The 21,389-nt window shown below is 37.1% G+C and overlaps 1 protein-coding gene across 15 annotated transcripts in view; it reads left to right on the top strand.

Moving 5' to 3' along the window:
• DOCK7 (dedicator of cytokinesis 7) overlaps window positions 1–21,389 on the top strand; it is a 217,203-nt gene that overhangs the window by 44,212 nt on the left and 151,602 nt on the right. For all 15 annotated transcript variants that reach the window (XR_014299821.1, XM_082687791.1, XM_082687787.1 and 12 more), the window contains exons 8-11: window positions 10,645–10,711; window positions 11,834–11,983; window positions 16,387–16,467; window positions 18,841–19,006. Coding sequence is in view for 14 of the 15 variants with exons in the window: in XM_082687791.1 (XP_082543917.1) it covers window positions 10,645–10,711; window positions 11,834–11,983; window positions 16,387–16,467; window positions 18,841–19,006 (464 nt within the window). In the remaining variant the exon portion in view is untranslated. The remainder of the gene's footprint in view (window positions 1–10,644; window positions 10,712–11,833; window positions 11,984–16,386; window positions 16,468–18,840; window positions 19,007–21,389) is intronic.

Genomic DNA, 21,389 nt, shown 5'->3' with positions numbered 1-21,389 from the left:
CCCTTCATCTATTTCACCCGTCTGCCAACCCACCTCCTCTCTAGTAACTATCAGTTTGTTCTCTACAGTTCGGTCTGTTTTTTGGTTTATCTCTTTTTGTTGCTCATTTGTTTTGTTTATTAAATGCCACATATCATTGAAATCATTTGGTTTTTGTCTTTTACTGATTGAGTTATTTCACTTAGCATTATATTCTCTGTCTTCCTTTCTTCTCTTGCTCACTTCTTTTTTTGGGGGGGTAAATATTTATTTATTTATTTGAGAGAGAGAGAGAGTGTGCACAATTGGGGGCAGGGTCAGAGAGAGAGAGTGAGAATCTCATGGGCTGAGTGTGGAGCCCAACATGGGGCTTGATCTCATGACCTGCAGGTCATGATGGGAGCCAAAATTATGAGTTGTTTGCATAACCAGCTGAGCCACCCAGGCTCCCCTCTTGCTCACTTCTCTTACGATTTTCTGGATTTCTTTAGTGATATACTTAGATTCCTTTCTCTTTACTTTTTGCATATATATTACTGGTTTATTTTGTGAGTCTCTTAACTGATTTTTATAAGTATACTTGATTTTAGTGCTTTTGTGCTTCCTACTTTTCTTACTCCTGCTTATGGTCTTTCCTTTCCATTCAAAGAATCACCTTTAACATTTCTTGTAGGGCTAGTTTAGTGGCGATGAGTTCTTGTAACTTTTAGTCTTCTGGGAACATATTTATTCTCATTCTGTTCTGAATGATGGCCTTGCTGGATAAAGTATTCTTGGGTGCAGGTTTTTTTTTTTTCTTTTAGCACTTATATATCACTTTGAATATAGCCTGCAAAATTTCTGCTAAAAAATCAGCTGGTAGCCTTATATGGTTTTCCTTGTATGTAACTGTTTTCTTTTCTCTTGCTGCTTTTAAAATTCTCTATCACTACCTTTTCCATTTTAATTACTGTGTGTCTTGGTATGGACCTCCTGGGTTGATTTTCTTGGTCTCTCTGTGCTTCCTCAGTTTAGATTTCTGCTTCCTTCTCCAGATTTGGGAAGGTTTCAGCTATTATTTCTTCAAATAAATTGTCTGCTCTCTTTCCTCTCTCTTCTCCTTCTGGGGTCTCTTTGATGCAAATGTTATTATGCTTGATGGCCTTACTGAATTCTGTAAGTCTTTTTTCATTTTTTATTATTTTTTTTCCTTTATTTTATTCAGCTTGATTGCTTTCCATTACTCTGTCTTCCAGGTCATTGATCCCTTCTTCTATTTCCTCTAGTCCACTCTTTACCCCATCTAGTGTATTTTTAATTTCAGTTACTGAATTCTTCATCTTTGGTTCTTTTTTTATATTTTTTGTCTCTTCATTGAGTGTCTCAGTGAGGTCCTCCTCTCTTTTCTCGAGTCCCATGAGTATCTTTATGACCATTACTTTAAATTCTTTATTGGGCGTATTTCTTACCTTAGTTTTGTTCGGTTCTCTTGCTGTGATTTTGTCCCCCCCCCCCCCCCAATTTGGGACATAGTCCTCTTTCTCCTTATTTTGTTTAACTCTCTGTGTCTGTCTCTGTGTTAGGAAAGTCAGCCAAATCTCCTGCTCTTGAAAGTAGTGGTGTCATGAAGAATGGGTTCTATAGTACCCTGCAGTGCACTGTCCCCTCTTCACCAGAATCCAGTAATTCAGGGAATCTCCGAGGTGTGATGCAGTTCACAGTTCAGTTATCTGCAAGACTCTTTTTGCCTGTTGTGGGCAGGTTTTGGTCCCGTGTTGTTAATGGGTTAGCCTGGGGCTGCCTTGGGCTTAAGTTGAGTAAGACTAGGCATTTGCCAGGGATGAAGTGCACTGAACTGTGGGCACTTTCCCTGTGTGGTCTCCCGAGAAGCTTTTGTTGCTAGATGAGGCCTGTGGTCAGACCAGCTGTCTGCTCCCAGCCCCACTGCTGGGGCCACAGGGGAGTTGGTGTGTGTGGTTATCTTTCCCTTCTCCAGTGTAGGGGTTACTTTGGAGGAGTTGTGGCCTCTGTTGAGGCTCTTTGCACACTACCAGGCTTGTGGCATTGCTTTGGGTGGGTTCTATCCAAGGGCATATTTTAGGGGGCAGGTCTGCCGGAGAATGAAGAGACATGTTGCCCCTTTAGCAAGTTAGGTAGAGAGTTGGCACTGTGTTGGTTTCTGCAGGTATCTAGGCTGGGGGGTGGGAGAGGGAAATGGTACCCACCAGCTTCTTTGTTCCTGGAGAGGTCTTCTAGTGATTCCTGTACCTCCTGCACGTGCTCCAAGATTTGTAAACAAATCTCCCTCTTGTATACACCAGAAATTTTTCTTTTCCTTTTTTTTTAAGGTTATTTTTAAAGATTTTGTTTATTTGAGAGAGAGAGCCAGAGAGAGAGAGAAAGCATGAGTGGGAGGGAGGGGCAGAGGGAGAGGGAGACGCAGACTCCCTGCTAGCAGGGAGCCTGATGCAGGGCTTGATCCTAGAATGCTGGGATTGTGACTTGAGCCAAAGGCAGATGCTTAACTGACTGAGCCACCAAGCACCCCACACACCAGAAAATTTTCAAGCTGCTACATCTATGTTATAAAATCTGAGGGGCTGGAGTGCCTGGATGGAGCAGTCAGTTAAGCAACTGACTCTTGGTTTCAGCTCAGGTTGTGATCCCAGGGTCTTGGGATTGAGCCCCGAGTGAGTCTTTGTTCCCAGGGTGGAATCTGCTTAAGTTTTTCTCTCCCTTTCCCTCTGCCCTGTCTCCCCCCCTCCGCCCGCCCCCCAGCCCCTGCACATGGATGCATGCATGCTCTCTCTCTCTCTCAAATAAATAAATAAGTCTAAGTCTTTTATAAAAAAAAAACAAAAACTGAGGGACTCTTTGTTGTGTTGTCTCATTAATAGCAGGGACTCAGTTTCCTTTCACCTTCCTGGCCATCCCAAAGCCTAGCTGCTGATTTTTTTAAAGTTCTGGGTGTTAAGCCCCACAGATGGTAAGAACTGGTAAAATTTGGCCCCTCTGATTTTCAAAGCCAAACGTTATAGGGATTTGTCTTACCCCTGTGGGTTCCTTGTGTCTGGGGTGCCTGTTTTGATGGTCTTGTTTTTTCCCCCCTTTCTGCACCTATTGTTTTCCTCCCTCCTGCAGGTCCATTTAGCTCCTGACCTCATCTCTGCCCTTCCTACTTTCTTTTTGTGGCCTCTTCTCTACAAGTAGCTGTGGAGAGTCTGTTCTACCAGTTTTAGGGTGGTTTTTTTGTTATTTGAAAATAAACCAGTGGGTTTATTTATACTTACATGAGTGTTATCTAGTTGTATCTATGGGAAGAGGTGAAGCTTAGGGTCTTTCTACTCTGCCACTGTCTCTAGAAAGCTAAAGTCAGTGGTTTTTAGTATATTCAGAGTTGTACAACTATTACTGTGACTAATTCTAGAACATACCCATCACCCCAGAGAGAAACTCCATACCTGTATTTGTCTGCTTAGACTGCCATAACAAAATACCCTAGATTGAGTGGCTTAAACAACAGAAATATATTTCCTTACACTTCTGGAGACTCTTAAGTTGAGGATCAAGGTGTTAGTTGGATTGGATTTCTGATGAGGCCTTTCTTCCTGGCTTGTAGATAGCTATCTTCTTTTTGTACCCTCACGTAGCCTTTTCTTTGTTCCTGAATGACGAGAGTGTCTCTGGGGTCTCTTTCTCTTTTTATAGAGACACTAGTCTTTTTTGGCTTAGGATCTCAGTCTTATAGTCTCATTTAACCTTAGTTATCTACTTAAAGTCTCCATCTCCAAGTGTAGTCACATTGGGGATTAGGGCTGCAACATAAACATTTTCAGGTGACACAGTTCTGTTCATAAAAGTTCCCTTAGTGGTCACTTCTATTCTCTCAGCCCCCAACAACCACTAATTTGCTTTAGGTTTCTTTAAGTTTGCCTATTCTGTATAATTAATGAAATGGAATTATATAATGTGTGGTCCTTTGTGTCTAGCTTTGTTTATAAAGCATAATGTTTTCAAGGTTTATGTTGTAGCGTATATCAATACTTCATTCTTTTATATAGCTAATAATATTAAACTATGAATACAACACATTTTGTTTATCCTTTTATCACTTGATGAGCATGTGTTACTTCCACTTTTTAAAAAATAACAGCCTTATTGAAATATAATCATACATTGCAGTTCACTCAAAGTATACCCAGTGTAGTTCACCATTGGCTTCACTTAGTTCGCTTAATGTTCAATTTAGTGGGTTTTAGTATATTCACAGATTTATGCACTGTCAGCACAATTTTAGAACATTTTTATCATCCCCAAAAGAAAACCCATATCCATTACTTTCCCCATTTTCCCCCAGTTCTTCCAGCCCTCAGTAGCCACTGATCTGTCTTCTGTCTATATACATTTATTTATTTTAATTATTTCCCAATAATGGAATAATACAGTATGTGATGTTTTTTTGGTCTGGCTTCTTTCACTTAGTGTAATGTTTTCAGGGTATATGTATGTTACAGCATGTATCAGTACTTGATTTCTTTTTTTTTTTTTTTTTTTTTTTTTTTTTAGTACTTGATTTCTTTTTATAGCTGGGTGATACTTCATTGGATGGATACACAATATTTTGTTTAACCATTCATCAGTTGATGACCATTTGGGTTGTTTCCACTTTTCAGCCATTATGAATTATATTGCTAAGACATTTATATACAAGCTTATGTTTTCATTTCTCTTGGGTATATACCTGTGATTAGAATTGTGGTTGATTTGTTAACTACATGTTTAAATTTTGAAGGAATTGCCAGGCTGTTTTCCAAAGCAGCTGTACAATTTTACATTCCCCCTTAGCATGTATGGGGCTTCTAACTAGTCTACATTCTTGCCAACACTTTTTATTACCTATTTTTTTTGATGAGAGTGGATGTGAGGCATCTCATTGTGGTTTTGTACTTATGATCTTAATGACTATTAAAGTTTTAAGTTTATTATTTCTCCCTTAAAGGAATAAAATATAGAATGGGTTTTCACATAATTTTTTGATCTTTAGTTTTAGTTTGCTCAGCTCTTGCTAAAAGTCCTGAACCAAGAATTATATACATGTGATTTCTCTATCATAAGAAAAATCCAGGTTTAAAGGAAGGAAGAACTTAGTCACATTATGATTTCAGAAGGGGTCAGAAATAATAGTTTTATTTTAGTCATCAATTACAGAAACTGATACATTTTTGAAAATACATTTTCTTACATTTGTTTTCTAAGACTAACCTTCCTTTATCCTGCATGAGAAAATTATTTTTAATATTAAGACTGTGAGTCAGCAATAAAGTAATCTAGACATTCAGGATAAAAAAGTAAGGATTAAAACTAAGCTGTTATAAAACTAAGAATTTATTGGGAGCCTAATAATGGTAGGAAATCTTTCCATAGGGGTAAGCATTCTGTAGCGAATTTTTACATTGGGGCTGTTGTCCAACCCTGGTTTTTTTGTTTTGTTTTGTTTTTTTAAAAGATTTTATTTACTTATTTGACAGAGAGAGAGATCACAAGTAGGCAGAATAGCAGACAGAGAGAGAGGGGGAAGCAGGCTCCCTGCTTAGCAGAGAGCCTAATGTGGGGCTCGATCCCAGGAGCCTGAGATCATGACCTGAGCTGAAGGCAGAAGCTTAACACACTGAGGCACCCAGGCGCACCATGTCCAACCCTGTTTTAATGGACTTTACAAGAGAAAGAGCTTGCACTCAAACAGGGTAGAAACAGAGTCTTGTATAAGTACCTAACACCAGATTCTATAGGAGTAATATTGTAGGTGGTAGAGATATTTATCTGTTACGACTTTGGCTGTAGCAGGGAGAAATTTAGATATGAAACAGGAAAAAAACCCCAAACAGTGACTCCTCTTGAGTTCATAACCATAAGCTCATGTACCATCTCTGTGGTTCAAAAAACTTCAAGACAAAAAACTCCAAGGCAACAATGTAGTCCAGATTTGTGGTGCCGTTATTATTGGACAACATTGATTATAAGTCCTAATAGAGTCACACATGTTGATAAAATTGTTTAAAGCTGTATTTTGAAAATTGTATGGAAGCAAATGTGTTAAAATACACCACACTAAAATCTGTTCTTATCAGTTTAATATGTGATGTATTCTCTAGCCAAGGATGATATATTAAATGGATTTTTGGAACTAGGAAGTAGAATAGGTTGCTTGCTCCCTCCACTCCACACATCAGCCTAGTACTGGAGTACTTCCAGGAACAGTTCATCCTCTCGGGAATTAAGGAAAAAATACACCCCACTTAAAAAAAACAAAAAAGCAAAAAACCCTAAAAGGAATAAGCCAATATTTTACTAGTTGTGTGTTTTGGTAGGCCTCTGAGTGATTAAAGATTGCCTGTTTTTAGATGTTTCAGAATTCTCAACATTTCAAATAAATGAGCACTTACAGTGGAAACAACAACAACAACAACAGCCTTTTTGCAGCTTAGTAGCCACTGGGCATCTAATGCTCAAATGGTATTTCTTCTTTTTTCTTTTTTAATTTTTAAAAAAGATTTTATTTATTTATTTGAAGAGGGAGAGAGAGAGAGCACGAGTGCACAAGAGTGGGGAGAGGGAGAAGCAGACTCCCCACTGAGCGGGGAGCCCAATGCAGGGGCTCTATTCCAGGACACTGGGAGCATGACCTGAGAGGAAAGCAGATGCCCAACTGACTGAGCCACCCAGACATCCTTCAAATACTATTTCCTGACAAACTCAAGCATACATATGTTTGATTGCATGGGAGTAATACAATACGCTTTTTTAAAATTTTCTGACTTAGATTATGTACTAAACCTATGAGGAGTATACATTAAAAAGAGAAAAGATAAAAAAGAAGAAAACAACCACTGTGGAATTCCCTTTGTATAATGGAAGAGGCTTTGAAACTTAAAAAAAAAAATTCAAATTATGTAATCTCATTCAAAAAATTATTGTCTTGCTTTAGGAGGAGCCTCTCTTATGTGAAACACACTGTTTTTTTCCCTCAGGATTTTCAGCCTTTGTTCATCATGCTAACAATATGGATCTCTAAATATTGTTGGAGTATTTAGAGAAAGTTATTATACATGAATTTTATGGTGCTAAGTTACAAAGTAGGTTATTTGACTAAGTAATAACCATTTCTTTTACCTTTGATCCATTTTTGCTTATTTTTATGTGAATTTAGAATTTATATGAACGTGCAAAGGGCCAAAAGGAGACAGGGCAGTTTTGAAGCACTTTATGAAATAAAACTAGGTATCAAGACTTAATATGAAGCTACATAATTAAGACAGTATACCATGGACACATAAGTAGATAAACCAGCCAATGGTCTAGAGCCAGAAAAAGACCCATATGTTTATGGATTTTTGATTTACTATTTAAGTGGTGTGACAGTAGTCCCCCTCTTATCCATGGATTCAGTTACCAGTGGTCAGGTGCTGTCCAGAAGCAGATGGTGATTCTTCTTGAGGTATGGCCAGAAGGTCAATAGTAGCCTAATCCTATTTTGTCATTCCTCTCACTTTATGTCATACACAGGCATTTTATCCTCTCATACCATCGTAAGGAAAAGGAGGATGAGTGTAGTACAATAAGACATTTTGAGAGAGAGAGAGAGAAACCACATTCACATATCTTTTATTACAATATGTTGCATTAGTTATTCTGTTATTAGTTATTGTTGTTAATCTTTTACTGTGCCTAAAGTATAAATTAAACCTTAAAACAGATTATATATGTATTGGAACAAATATAGTATCTATAGGTCTCAATACTATCCACAAGGTTTCAGGCGTCCTTGGGGGTCTTGAAACACTTTTTGCACATAAGGGAAAACAGCTGTATAGACAGTGGGGAAGGTTATCTTTTTAATAAATTGGCAGGACAGTTGGATTTCTGTTTCTCCTTCTCTGTCATACAAAAGGAGAAGATATTTTCAATACATTCATTTGACAAAGTGTCCATATACAGAATTCATAAAGAAGTATAAATTGATGAGGAAAATGTCAAATAAGAAATAGAAAAATGGCCCAAAAGAGGATACCTTTGTGGTTATAACTATATGAAGAGATGCATATTAAAAGTCCATCAAGGGACGCCTGGGTGGCTCAGTTGGTTAAGCGGCTGCCTTCGGCTCAGGTCATGATCCCAGCGTCCTGGGATCGAGTCCCACATCGGGCTCCTTGCTTGGTGGGGAGCCTGCTTCTCCATCTGCCTCTGCCTGCCACTCTGTCTCCCTGTGCTTTCTCTCGCTTCTCTCTCTATGACAAATAAATAAATAAAACCTTTAAAAAAAAAAAAAAAAAAAAAAGTCCATCAATTGGGGCGCCTGGGTGGCTCAGTGGGTTAAGCCGCTGCCTTCCGCTCAGGTCATGATCTCAGGGTCCTGGGATCGAGTCCCACATCAGGTTCTCTGCTCAGCAGGGAGCCTGCTTCCCTCTCTCTCTCTGCCTGCCTTTCCGTCTACTTGTGATTTCTCTCTGTCAAATAAATAAATAAAATCTTAAAAAAAAAAATCCATCAAGTGTGGTACCACGTACCTACTGGAGTCAAAGTTCGAGTGAGTGACACTAACAGGTGGTAAAGAGGTTGCAGAGTAGGCTTTGTAGAGGTTAAGCTGTGTAGACAGTATCACCAAAATCCCTGTTCTTTTGGCTTCTGCTAAGTCCTGCTTTTAAGTCCTGCTGAGAGGCATCAGCAGGAAGTCAGAGGGTGGAAGAGCGTGAAATCAGGGGTATTTATTTCCTTTACTCATTCCCTGCTAGGTTATATCAATTGGTCATCTCCTTCTCAAAAAGCCACTGTTTCTGTGAAAGGCCCTTATGTATCTTTTCTTTCTAAATTTTGGCTTCCACTTCCAAGGTCGTCTTTAGGTCAAGGATTGGTAATGACTCCCTGCTATTGTTATCCCCAGAGAATTGTACATTCTGTAGTTCTTCCTAAATCTTTTCCAAATCTTTGTGAATCACCTTTCATTAAATTCTTAATCCAATGCAAATATGTTATCTCCAGCAAGGAGATAACTTTTTTCTTTTTTCTTTTCTCTTTCTTTCTTTCTCTCTTCTTTCTTTTTCTTTTCAGAGAGAAAGAGAGAATAAGCAGGCAGAGCAGTAGGCAGATGGAGTGAGAAAAGCAGTCTTCCTGCAGAGAACCCATGTGGGACTCGATCCCAGGACTCTGGAATCATGACCTGAGTCAAAGGCAGATGCCTAACCAACTGAGCCACCCAGGCAGCCCATGACTTTGATAATACTTTTAGGATTAAAAAAAATGAGCTGTGTGAAACATGTCTTTTTTTTTTTTTTTAATTTCTTTTTAGCATAACAGTATTCATTGTTTATGCACCACACCCAGTGCTCCATGCAAAACGTGCCCTCCCTAATACCACCACCTGGCTCCCCCAACCTCCTACCCCCCGCCCCTTCAAAACCCTCAGGTTGTTTTTCAGAGTCCATAGTCTCTCATGGTTCATCTCCCCTTCCAATTTCCCTTAACTCCCTTCTCCTCTCCATCTCCCTATGTCCTCCATGTTATTTGTTATGCTCCACAAATAAGTGAAACCATATGATAATTGACTCTCTCTGCTTGACTGATTTCACTCAGCATAATCTCTTCCAGTCCCGTCCATGTTGCTACAAAAGTTGGGTATTCATCCTTTCTGATGGAGGCATAATACTCCATAGTGTATATGGATCACATCTTCCTTATCCATTCGTCCATTAAAGGGCATCTTGGTTCTTTCCACAGTTTGGTGACCGTGGCCATTGCTGCTATATACATTGGGGTACAGATGGCCCTTCTTTTCTCTACATCTGTATCTTTGGGGTAAATACCCAGTAGTGCAATTGCAGGGTCATAGGGAATCTCTATTTTTAATTTCTTAAGGAATCTCCACATTGTTCTCCAAAGTGTCTGCACCAATTTGCATTCCCAAGAACATGGTTTTTATAACCTTGACACTATTGACTTTTTTGTCTGGCTAATTTTTCGTTGTCAGGGACTCTCCTATATAATGTTGAATGTTTAGCCGCAGCCCTGGCCTCTACTCATTAAATACCAGTAATGCTCCTGCAGTGATGATAATTTAAAATGTCTCCAGACATTGCCAGATATCCCTTTGGGGGCAAAACTGTCCTTTGTTAAGAATCACTGCTCAAGGGGCGCCTAGGTGGCTCAGTGGGTTAAAGCCTCTGCCTTTGGCTCAGGTCATGATCTCAGGGTCCTGGGATCGAGCCCTACATCGGGCTCTCTGCTTGGTGGGGAGCCTGCTTCCTCATCTCTCTCTCTCTCTGCCTGCCTCTCTGCCTACTTGTGATCTCTCTCTGTCAAATAAATAAATAAAATCTTAAAAAAAAATTCATTCACCAAGTGCATTTATACATAGACAAAAATCTAGATGGATAGGCCCTGAAACTTTATTTTGGTTCTTGCCATGTGGTAGAATTTTGTATGCTCTTGTTTTTCTCTGAAAATTTTTTACTTGTTTTCTTAGTTTTTTGTTTTTGTTTTTGTTTTTTACATTGAATATATGGGATTACCCTAGAGGAGGTAATGGTTGATTTAGACCAATAGATATACATGGAAAAGTGTTTCAGAAAGAAGGGGTAGCATAGATGTTATAGCACAGATGAAGAAAGGTTAAACTCTTATTTTTTCTTTAAGGTTTGAAATTGAAATTGAACCCATTTTTGCAAGTTTGGCCTTATATGATGTCAAGGAAAAGAAAAAGGTAAGGGTATATTGTTTGAATATAGTCTTTTGTCACAATTCTAGGTTTCAGAAACTTGTTTTTAATTTGTTTTGTAAGATAACTTAAAATTTTTTGAGAATTGTTAAACATATCTTTTAAGAAGAAAATAGAAATTTAATTTATTGAGACTTGTTTAATATTTTCTTAGTATAAAATAGTTTAGTTGATACCTAGTTTTTTATTTAAAGGAGAGAGTTTCAAAAAGAGGTGGCAGAAGCAGCTTTCTTTTAGTTTAAGAAAAAGTTAATATAAGAAAGGCATTTTAGGCAACAATGTGTAAAGGATTAGAATCATTAGGAATTTGGGTTGATGCAATTTTAAAATTCATTCTAGCTAAAAGATCATTTACGTGTGCTTGAAATTTTTTGTCTTAAATACTGTTTTAGTTTTACCATCGTATCTTTATTACTTTTAGGAGTTTTTCCAGGGGGCTATCTCATACTGCTTTTTTTTTTTCTTTTTTTAAGATTTTATTTATTTGAGAGAGAAAGTGGGAGAGCAAGTGAGCAGAGGGGAGAGGTGGAGGGAGAGGGAGAAGCAGGCTCCAGGCTGAGCAGGGAGCCCAGTATGGGGCTCACTGCTAGGATCCAAGATCATGACCTGAGCCTAAGGGAGATGCTTAACTGAGGCACCCCTCATACAGCATTTATTAACTTATATTGTAGGGCTCCTTAATGTGTAGTAGCATCTAAGTACTTTCAATGACCTCTGCTGTCAATATATTAGAAATTTCTGTGTTGGAATTCTGCACTAGCAGCTTGTATTTGCTAAATCAAATCTGCTAAAACGTTATTTATATAATTTTTTAAAGACTCAATTTGAGGTAATTCATCTTTGTAATTTCTTTGTGTACTTTACTGCAAGTTACATTTCTAATAAGAAAGGTTAGGGATATAGTTGTTTAGAATATGTTTCTTCTATATGTCCCAGATAGTTTGTATATTTCTTTTTGCTTTGATTTAGATATGTAAAGATTGGTCATTGAAATATATAATAAATTTTATATTAGTATAATGTTCTAATATCTATAGTGTTTTAAAACTATGTTTGATTTTTGTAAAATGTACATATTTTAAATATAATATGTGAATTTTTTTTTAGATTTCAGAAAACTTTTATTTTGACCTTAATTCTGAGCAGATGAAAGGGTTATTACGTCCCCATGTACCACCTGCTGCCATTACCACCTTGGCAAGATCAGCTATTTTTTCTATCACTTATCCTTCACAAGATGTTTTTCTTGTAATAAAGGTGAGAATAAGGTTAAATATATTAGTTTGTGTGGTGTCTGTGCACTTGTCTCTCTATTAATACCACAAGCTTTTTAGGGGCAAAGATTTTATCTTTATTTTTTCATCTTAATGTTTATTAACACCATATTGGATGTGCACTATAGGTGCTTCCTAAGTTTTTTTTGAGTGGGAGCTCTATTAGGATTCTCCAGAGAAACAGATAAGTAGGATGGAGACAGGCACACACACACACACACACACACACACTCAGAAAGAGAGAGAGATTGATTTTAAGGAATTGGCTCATGTATTTCTGAGGGCTGGCAAATTTGAGATGTGTCAGGGAAGGTGGTAGGCTGGCGTTCAGGTAAGAGTTGATATTGTTGTCTTTTTTCTAAGATTTTATTTATTTATTTGAGGGAGAGAGTGACAGAGTACAGAGGGAGTGTGGGAGGGAGAAGCAGACTCCCTGCTGAGCAGGGATTCCCGAAGTGGGACTTGATCCCAGGACCCTGGGATCTTGACCTGAGTTGAAAGCAGAAGCTTAACTGACTGAGCCACCTAGACACCCTTGTTATTGTAGTTCTGAGTCTGAATTCCCCAGGGCAGCAGACTGGAGATTCAGGCAGTACCTCTTTTTTTTAAGATTTTATTTATTTATTTGACAGACAGAGATCACAAGTGGGCAGAGAAGCAGGCAAAGAGAGAGAGGAGGAAACAGGCTCCCTGCTAAGCAGAGAGCCTGATACAGAGCTCAATCCCAGGACCCTGAGATCATGACCTGAGCCAAACAAAGGCAGAGGCTTTAACCTACTGAGCCACCCAGGCGCCCTCAGGCAGTGTCTCTTTGTTGCAGACTTGAGAATTATTTCTTTGGGAAACCTCAGTCTTTGTTTTTAAGGTTTTTTAATTGGATGAGGCCCACCGACATTGTGGAGAAAGTAGTCCACTTTATTCTACTGATTTAAATGCTAATCACCTCTAAAAAAAAAATACCTTCACAGCACCATGTAGATTGTCAAATAACTGGGCATGATAGCCTAGCCAAGCTGGCATATAAAATTAACTGTCATAGGAACCTTACTGTGATTTTATCACTCAGTGTTTGTATTATATAAATGTGAATATCTAAATCATCAAGATTATGGAGCAGTATGATTTGATTTTCAGCCAGTTAAGAATTAGAATTACAAACATGGGGAGGGGAATAGAGAGAAGCAAACCATTGGGCAGACTCAACTGTAGAGAATAAACTGAGGGTTCCTGAAGTTGAGGTGGGCAGGGGAATGGTTTAAATGGGTGATGGATATTAAGGAGGCACTTGGATGAGCACTGGGTTTTGTATATAAGTGATGAATCTCTAGATTCTATTCCTGAGACTACTCTTACATTATATATTAACTAAACGGAGTATAAATAAAAACTTAGAAAGATAAAAACAAAAACAAAAATAAAAAAAAAAAAGAATAAGGATTACAAATTGTAAAATCTCTCTGTTACTAAGCTGTTTAGCTTAGGATAACTTGAACAATCATTTACCATAACTTGACCTTGACTTGAGAGAAGCCTAAAATATATTCCTTAATCATTTATCTTTATTTATATAAAATTATCATAAAAGGTAATGAATTTTACAATAAGGTTATAAAGTGGATTGTCATGAAATGAATCCTGTTTACCCACAGGAATAATGTCCTACTTTGTGGTCACATTGCTATGAATTCAGGTTAAAATAGGTCTTAGCTACAATGAATAGTCAATCCTAGAAGCAAATATTTAGCTGTACTAGTCTTTTTTAGAGAATAAAAACAAAGCTCATTGAAAGAAACCTGCAAATACATGGAAAAAAAAAAACCCAACTTGGGTTTACAGTAAGGTAACTATAACAAAATAAGCTTAAAATTATTTTAATTAAAATTTTTAATGAAGTATGATAAAGTCATAAATGTATGGCTTAATGAACTATCCCCAAATAAATACATTATGTTACCACCCACCCAGGTTAAGAAACAAAATGTTAACCAGAATCCCAGAAACTGCCCATAGACTGTTCACTACTCCCTTACTTCTCCCCCAAAAGTATTCACTTGTGTTAATAGGATCCAAGAGTATGTTTATTTTGTGACTTGCTACTTGATTGTGTGATTAATCTTACTGCTCTATGCAGCAGTTTTTATTTTTTAAAAGATTTTATTTATTTGAGAGAGGGAGAGAGTGTGTATGTGAGAATTGCAGAAGGAACAAAGGGAGAGAGAGAGAGAGAATCCCAAGCAGATACTTCACTGAAGGTGGAGCCAGCACGGGGCTTGATCCAACAACTTCAAGATTATGACCCAGTGGAAACCAAGAGTCTGATGCCTAGCCAGCTGAATCCCCCGGCGCCCCATGCCCCAGTTTAAAAATTCATTTACATTGCTATATAGTATTATATGACTATTTATTCTCTTTACGGTGATTGACATTTTGGTTAATTTAATTTTGTGGTTTTTATCAGTAATTCTGTAAACATTTGCATTTCTTGAGGATAGACATGTATTCATTTCTGTTTAGTTTTGTTCTTGGGAGTAGAATTGCCAAGTCATAGAATATTTGTATGTCGGCTTTGGTAGATGCTGTCGAATGGATTTCCAAAGTATCTGTGATAATTGCATTCCCACTAGCAGTGAGTAAGTTTCAGTTAGTTACACTTGCTACTTTACCAGGTTTTTTAAAATACTGAGATATAAACTATCTATATTAAGATCTTTGTAGCATACAAATCTGGAGTAAACAGTTGGGTAAATTCTTCCACATGTATTCATCTGTATAATCACTCCTCAGCTCAAGACATATGGTATTTCTGTTACCTCATTACTCTGGAGTGTTCTTGTGTTTCTCTTTCTAGTGACTACCCCTGCCCTTCTACCAGATAACTAGTATTCTAACTTCTGTCACCATTGCTGGCTTTTCTTCTTGAAGTTCATGTGAAAGGAATCGTATCATATGCAGGCTTTTGTGTCTGGCTTTTCACTCAATATGATGTCTGGGAGAGTCTTCCATATTATGTGCAGCATTAATTTGTTCTTTTATGTATTTTGTCATGTCATACTCCTTCACATGATTAAAATGGTTTATTCATCCTTATTTGGCCCCAAAAATAATCTCTCTCACACTTTCCTGATACAAATTGACCCATATGCAAATATGACTTTAGACATATCTTGCCAACAAATGCACAAAATAAATGGAGATAAAGCACAGATACTCACTGACACAGTTCGAAGCTATGGCATCTTGATGCTGAGATGCTGAGTGGAGTGTCCAGGGAGGGAGTTGGAAAGCCCCACTCTTGCTCCTCGGGGTGTATGCTGCCTGTATACCTGGCAACTGCAAAGCAAATGTTGAATGGCATTTTTACTTGTTGCCTTTTTTTATAGAAGTGAAACTCTTTCAGTTAGCAAAAACAACTATTAATACAGGTCTTCTGTAAAAGCAGAGTGGCTGGGGCGCCTGGGTGGCTCAGTGGGTTAAGCCGCTGCCTTCGGCTCAGGGTCCTGGGATCGAGTCCCGCATCGGGCTCTCTGCTCAGCAGGGAGCCTGCTTCCTCCTCCTCTCTCTCTGCCTGCCTCTCTGCCTACTTGTAATCTCTGTCTGTCAAATAAAATAAATAAAATCCTTAAAAAAAAAAAGAGTGGCATAATGTAAGCTTCCTAAAAGTGGAAGATACTTGTATTTTTTTCCTTTTGATATTATTGTAAATAAAATTGTTAATTTCCTTCTTGAATTGTTCATTATTAGTATATAGAGATACAAATGGTTTTTGCATTTTGATTTTGCATCCTCCAGCTTTGCTGTATTTGTTAGTTCAACCATTTTGTGTGTGTGTGTGTGTGTGTGTGTGTGTGTGAGATATATTAGGATTTTCTGAACAAAGGATCCTATCTGTAAACAGGGACAATTTTACTTTTCCTTTCAAATTTGGACTCATTTTTTTTCTCTTTTTCTTCCTTGTTTTCTGGCTCAGACTTCCAGTATTTTGTTGAATTGAATTGGCAAAAGTGAGCATCCTTATCTTGCTCCTGATGTAAGAGGAACAACTTCACCATTGAATATCATTTTAGCTGTGGTGTTTCCATATATGGCCTTTATTATGTTGAGGTAGCTTTTTTTGTATTGCTAGTTTGTTGAGTATTCCTAGTGTGAAAGGGTGTGGGATTTTGCCCAGTTATTTTTTTTTATCAACTGAGATGATCGTGTGTTTTTTTTTTCTGTCATTCTGTTAGTGTAGTGCATTATGTTGATTGATTTTCTTATATTGAACCATCCTTGCATTCCAGGCTGATTGCTTTCCCCCCCAACTCTTCTTTCTTTTTATTTCCCCTTTTTTCTTCTTTTTTCTTTTTTTTTTGGCTTAATTAGTCTTTACTTTTTTTTCTTTGACAGCTGGAAAAAGTCCTACAGCAGGGTGACATCGGAGAGTGTGCAGAGCCATACATGATTTTCAAAGAAGCAGATGCCACAAAGGTAGACTATCATGCATCTCATTTTTTCCACCTTTATAGTCATATAGTCCTTCCCCATTTCCCCCAAATCTCCTGAGTCCAACCCTAAACATCCTCAGATTTCCCAAGTTGTTATTTGGGAGAATACTATACAAAGTATATTAAGGAATTTCACTACTAATTCATCATTTTCTTTTGGTCTACCCACTTTTTTACTTTCTTTTTTATTTCCTTTGTCACCGAGCTTATGTCATATGCTGTAATTATTATTTTTTTTAAATTTTTGGTCTTAGAGGGGTGCTGGGTAGGGACAAATGGAGTGAGAGAATCTTAAGCAGGCTTTATACCCAGTATGGAACCCAATGTGGGCTCAGTCTCACAACCCTGAGATCATGACCTGAGCTAAAATTCAGAGTCAGATACTAAATCAACTGAGCCACCAGGTACCTTATGCTGTGTTGTTATTTAAAATCTCTGTTACCTGCAAACTAATTTACTCTTTACGTGTTCCCCCACTTGGAGACAACAAAGTTAATATAGTTTAATTCCTAAATAATGAAAGTTTTTAAAAGTAGGGATATTTTTATAAAATAGTGGTATTGATAGTAAAACTTTTCATAGCAAGACGCCAGTATTCTGGAGCTCTGTCTAGTTGCAGATAATTAAGAAATATGGTAAAAATAGAAAATGCAATTTGTTTTGCTATCAGACCACTATGTTGTAGAATTTGAATCAATTTATAAAACAAGAATAATTTATATTAAAGTTGGTACCAAATTTCAGATACCCTGAATTAGCCACAAGAATAACAGATGAGGGGAGCTTGGGTGGCTCAGACAGTTAAGTGTCTGCCTTCGGCTCAAGTCATGATCCTGGGAATCCTGGGATCAAGTCCCACATTGGGCTCCTTGCTCAATGGGGAGCCTGCTTTTCCTTCTCTCGGCTCCTGTTCTGTCTCTCTCCAATAAATAAATAAAATCTCTTAAGTAATTTAAAAAAAAAGAATAACAGATGATCTTAGATCTTTGACCACATGATTTAATAGTTTCAATAGCCTGGAGACTATGCCTGAGGAATACTGGACAAATTACCAAAATCTAAAATATGCTTTGCTTTCTGTCTGTGAAATTTATAAGAACTGAGACTTTTCTGCTAATCAAGGTTAACCTGGGTACATGATAATGTTCTCTTATCCCTGGCTAGCTGGTTGAAATCAGGGTTAATGTATTCTGGCTTTCCCCAGGTTGTCATTTTTTTAATTTAATTTCCTGTTTTATGGAGCTCATAATTATAATAGCAACCTATTACATACGTATATAAGCTGATAGAATCAAATACAGTGGATATCTAGTCTCTAAAGCAAGATTCTGTTTTGGAGGTATAATAGATAGGAAGAAACAGTGCTACCATTTAGTTATCCTTCCCTCTTTTCCCAGACCTGAGTCTCAAGATAGGACTATGGTAGAGTATATATCCTATATGGAAAGAGCATATAAGAGATTTGGTGTAGGTTTTTACTCTTAGACCATTGGTTGGCTATCACAGGCCCCCTTAGTGTTTGTGTCAGGGATAGCCTAAAAGTTGGGCCAGCTTCAGGATATCTTCCTGATAGGCATGTACTGTTTGGACCATCAGTCTGTTTCTGGGGTTTGGTTCCTTTGTAATAATTTTTTCTTTGCTTCTCTTATTACAGTTCTTGGCTTATTAGCCTATCTGTGCTCCCCAGTCTCACCATACCTTACTCCTTTTCTTTCCATAAATTAAGGATTAGTTCCAAAGGGCTCAGCTGCTTCCATCTTTTTCAGAATAATAACAATTTAGTAAGTCCATAATCTTGAATTATTTTATAGTTAGGAGTTACTGAGTAGAACATAGTTATACTTCTTTTCATAAAATGGTACTTATAATACATAAACATGTTTGGCATTTGCTCTCCTTTCTCTCCTAGGAACAAGGTGAGATAATCACAAAGAGAAATTTAAAAGACTTACTCTACATATATATTTATAAAATGGGTCGAAATTATTCAGTGGTTAAGATAAATAGTATATACCTCTGAAAGGTATAAATTATTTTTCCATCTTTTTATAAAGAAGGTTTTATTTATTTGCGAGAGAGTGAGCAAGAGAGACAGCACTTGTGCAGGGGCAGAGAAAGGGAGAAGTAGACTCCCCACTGAGCAGGAAGCCCACAGTGGGGCTAAATCCTAGGACCCTGGGTTCATAACCTGAGCCGGAGGCAGACTCTTAACTTTCTGAGCCACCCAGGCACCCCTATTTTTCCATTTTTGTTGAGAATGGAGAATTCTTACCCCATCTTTTTATGTATTATGAAGTAGTCTTTAGTTCATTTCTTTTGAGCATAATTATATAATGTATAAAGTTTTGTTTTGCAGAATAAGGAAAAACTGGAGAAGCTGAGAAGTCAAGCCGATCAGTTTTGTCAAAGACTTGGGAAATATCGCATGCCTTTTGCTTGGACTGCAATCCATTTAATGAATATTGTTAGCAGTGCGGGGAGTTTGGAAAGAGATTCTACAGAGGTGGAAATAAGCACTGGAGGTAAGAGTGTTTTATATAAAATATTCCTAAATGTATAATTTTTTCTTTTTTCTATATAGACTTGTTTTATTTGTAGACCTTGCAGTGTTCTGAAGTATGAAAGGGTTTTCTTTTTTTGCTTTTACTCCCCACAGTTTTATTGAGATGTACTTTATATACCACACAATTCACCCATTTAAAGTGTATAATTCATTTTTTTTTTTTTTATTCACAAGGTTCTGCAACCATCACCACAGTCTAATTTTGGAACACTTTTTTGTACTCATTAGCAGTAACTCCATTCTCTCCTAGTCCCCAAACCCAACCCTAAATAACTTGAGAACTCCTTACTCTGTATGGATATGCTTATGCTGGACATTTCATATCAGTACAATTACACAATATGTAGTCTTTGCGTAACTAGTTCCTTTCACGTAGCATAATGTTTTAAAAGTTCGTCTATGTTGTAGCACATCAGTATTTAAATTTCTTTTTATTGCCAAATAATAGTGCATCGTGTGGATATACCACATTTTATTAATCCATTCATCCATTGATGCATATTTGGGTTGTTTATGTGTTTATACTTTTTGTTTAATATGAATAATGCTGCAGTTAAAGTTCATGTACAAGCTTTTGTGTGGACATATGTTTTCATTTCTTTATATATTAGAAATCGTTGGATCAAATGATAATTCTGTATTTCACTTTTTGTTTTTAAAGATTTTATTTATTTAACAGACAGAGATCACAAGTATGCAGAGAGGCAGGCAGGGATAGGAGGGAGGCAGGTTCCCGGCTGAGCAGAGAGCCCCATGTGGGGCTCGATCCCAGGACCCTGGGATCATGATCTGAGTCGAAAGCAGAGCCTTCAACCCACTGAGCCACCGAGGCGCCCATGTATTTCACCTTTTGATGTACTGCCAGGCTGTTTTCCAATGTTTCTGCAACCTTAAAAATTCTACTAGCAGTGTGTGAAGGCTCCAATTTCTCCATATCTCTACCAACACTTTTATTATCTGGCCCTATGATTGCAGCCATCCTAGTACAAGTAAAGAGGTTTGTCATTATAGTTTAGATTTGCCTTTCCTTGATTGTTAATGACCTTGAGTGTTATTTTTTGCACTGGCTATTTGTATATTTTCTGTGGAGAAAGATGTAGTCATATCCTTTGCCCTTTTTTTTTTTTAAATGTCTGTTTTGTCTTGTTATCTAGTAGATGCTCATTTTTTATGTGGCTCTTTTATATTCTTGTCCTAGAGTTGTAAGAATTCTTTAGGTATTCTGGATACAAATCTTTTCTCTAATTAAGGACTTGCAGACATTTTCTCCCAGACTGTGGGGTTTTTTATGGTTGTTGTTTGTTTGTTTGTTTTTTACTTTTTTGATGGTATTCTCTGTAGCACAGATATTTTAAATTTTGATGAATTTTCATTTCTCAGTTCTTTTGTTGCTTGTGCTTTTGGAGTTATATCTAAGAAAGCATTACCTAACCCAGTATCAGGAAGATCTACCTATATGTTTTGTCTAAGAGTTTAAAGGTGTAATTTTTACATTTGGGTATAATTCAGTTCAAGTTACATGTTAAGAGGTAGAGGTCCAACGTTACTCTTTTTATGTAGGTAATGAGTTGTCCCAACACCCATTTGCTAAGCCTGTTCTTTCTCCAGCAAATGGTCTTGCTATTCTTGTTAAAAATCAGTTCATGATGGATATGTGGGTTTAATTCTGGACTCTCAATTCTATTCAATTGATTTATATGTCTAAGCTTATGGTAATACTATTCCATATTGATTATTTTAGCTTTGAAGTAATTTTTGAAAGTGGAGAGAGCAGCCCTCCAATTTTATTATCTTTTTTAAAGATTTTTTGTGTGTGTGCCTATTTTGGACCCTTGTAGTGTCATATGAAGTTTAGGATCAATTGTTGATTTCTGCACAAAGGCAGCTGGAAGTTTGATAGGCATTACATTGAGTCTGTAAATCAATATGGGGAATATTAAGTCTTCCAGTTCATGGAATGTTTTTCTATTTGTTTAGATCTTAATATTTTTTCCAACATTTATAGTTTTCAGTGTACAAGTCTTATCCTTTTTCTGTTAAATGGATACCCAAATATTTTAGTTTTTTTATGCTGTTTTAAATGGAAGTGTTTTCTTAATTTCATTTTTAGAATGTTCGTTTCTTGTGTATAGAATATTGAATTGAATATTGATTGACTTGAATATTGATCTTGTACTTTGAAACTATTTGAACATGTTTATTAATAAGTTTGTCTTTTTTCTCTTCTGGATTCTTTAGGATTTTCTCTATACAAGATCATGTCATCTGCAAATAACAAAAAGGTTTACTGATTCCTTTTCAATCTGGATGTCTTTTATTTCTTTTTTCTTTTTTAATGATCT

The sequence above is a fragment of the Mustela nivalis genome, assembly GCF_964662115.1.
Source record: "Mustela nivalis genome assembly, chromosome: 10".
Taxonomy (NCBI): domain Eukaryota; kingdom Metazoa; phylum Chordata; class Mammalia; order Carnivora; family Mustelidae; genus Mustela; species Mustela nivalis.
The sequence above is the reverse complement of the archived record's forward strand: the minus strand, read 5'-3'. Positions and strand labels throughout refer to the sequence as shown.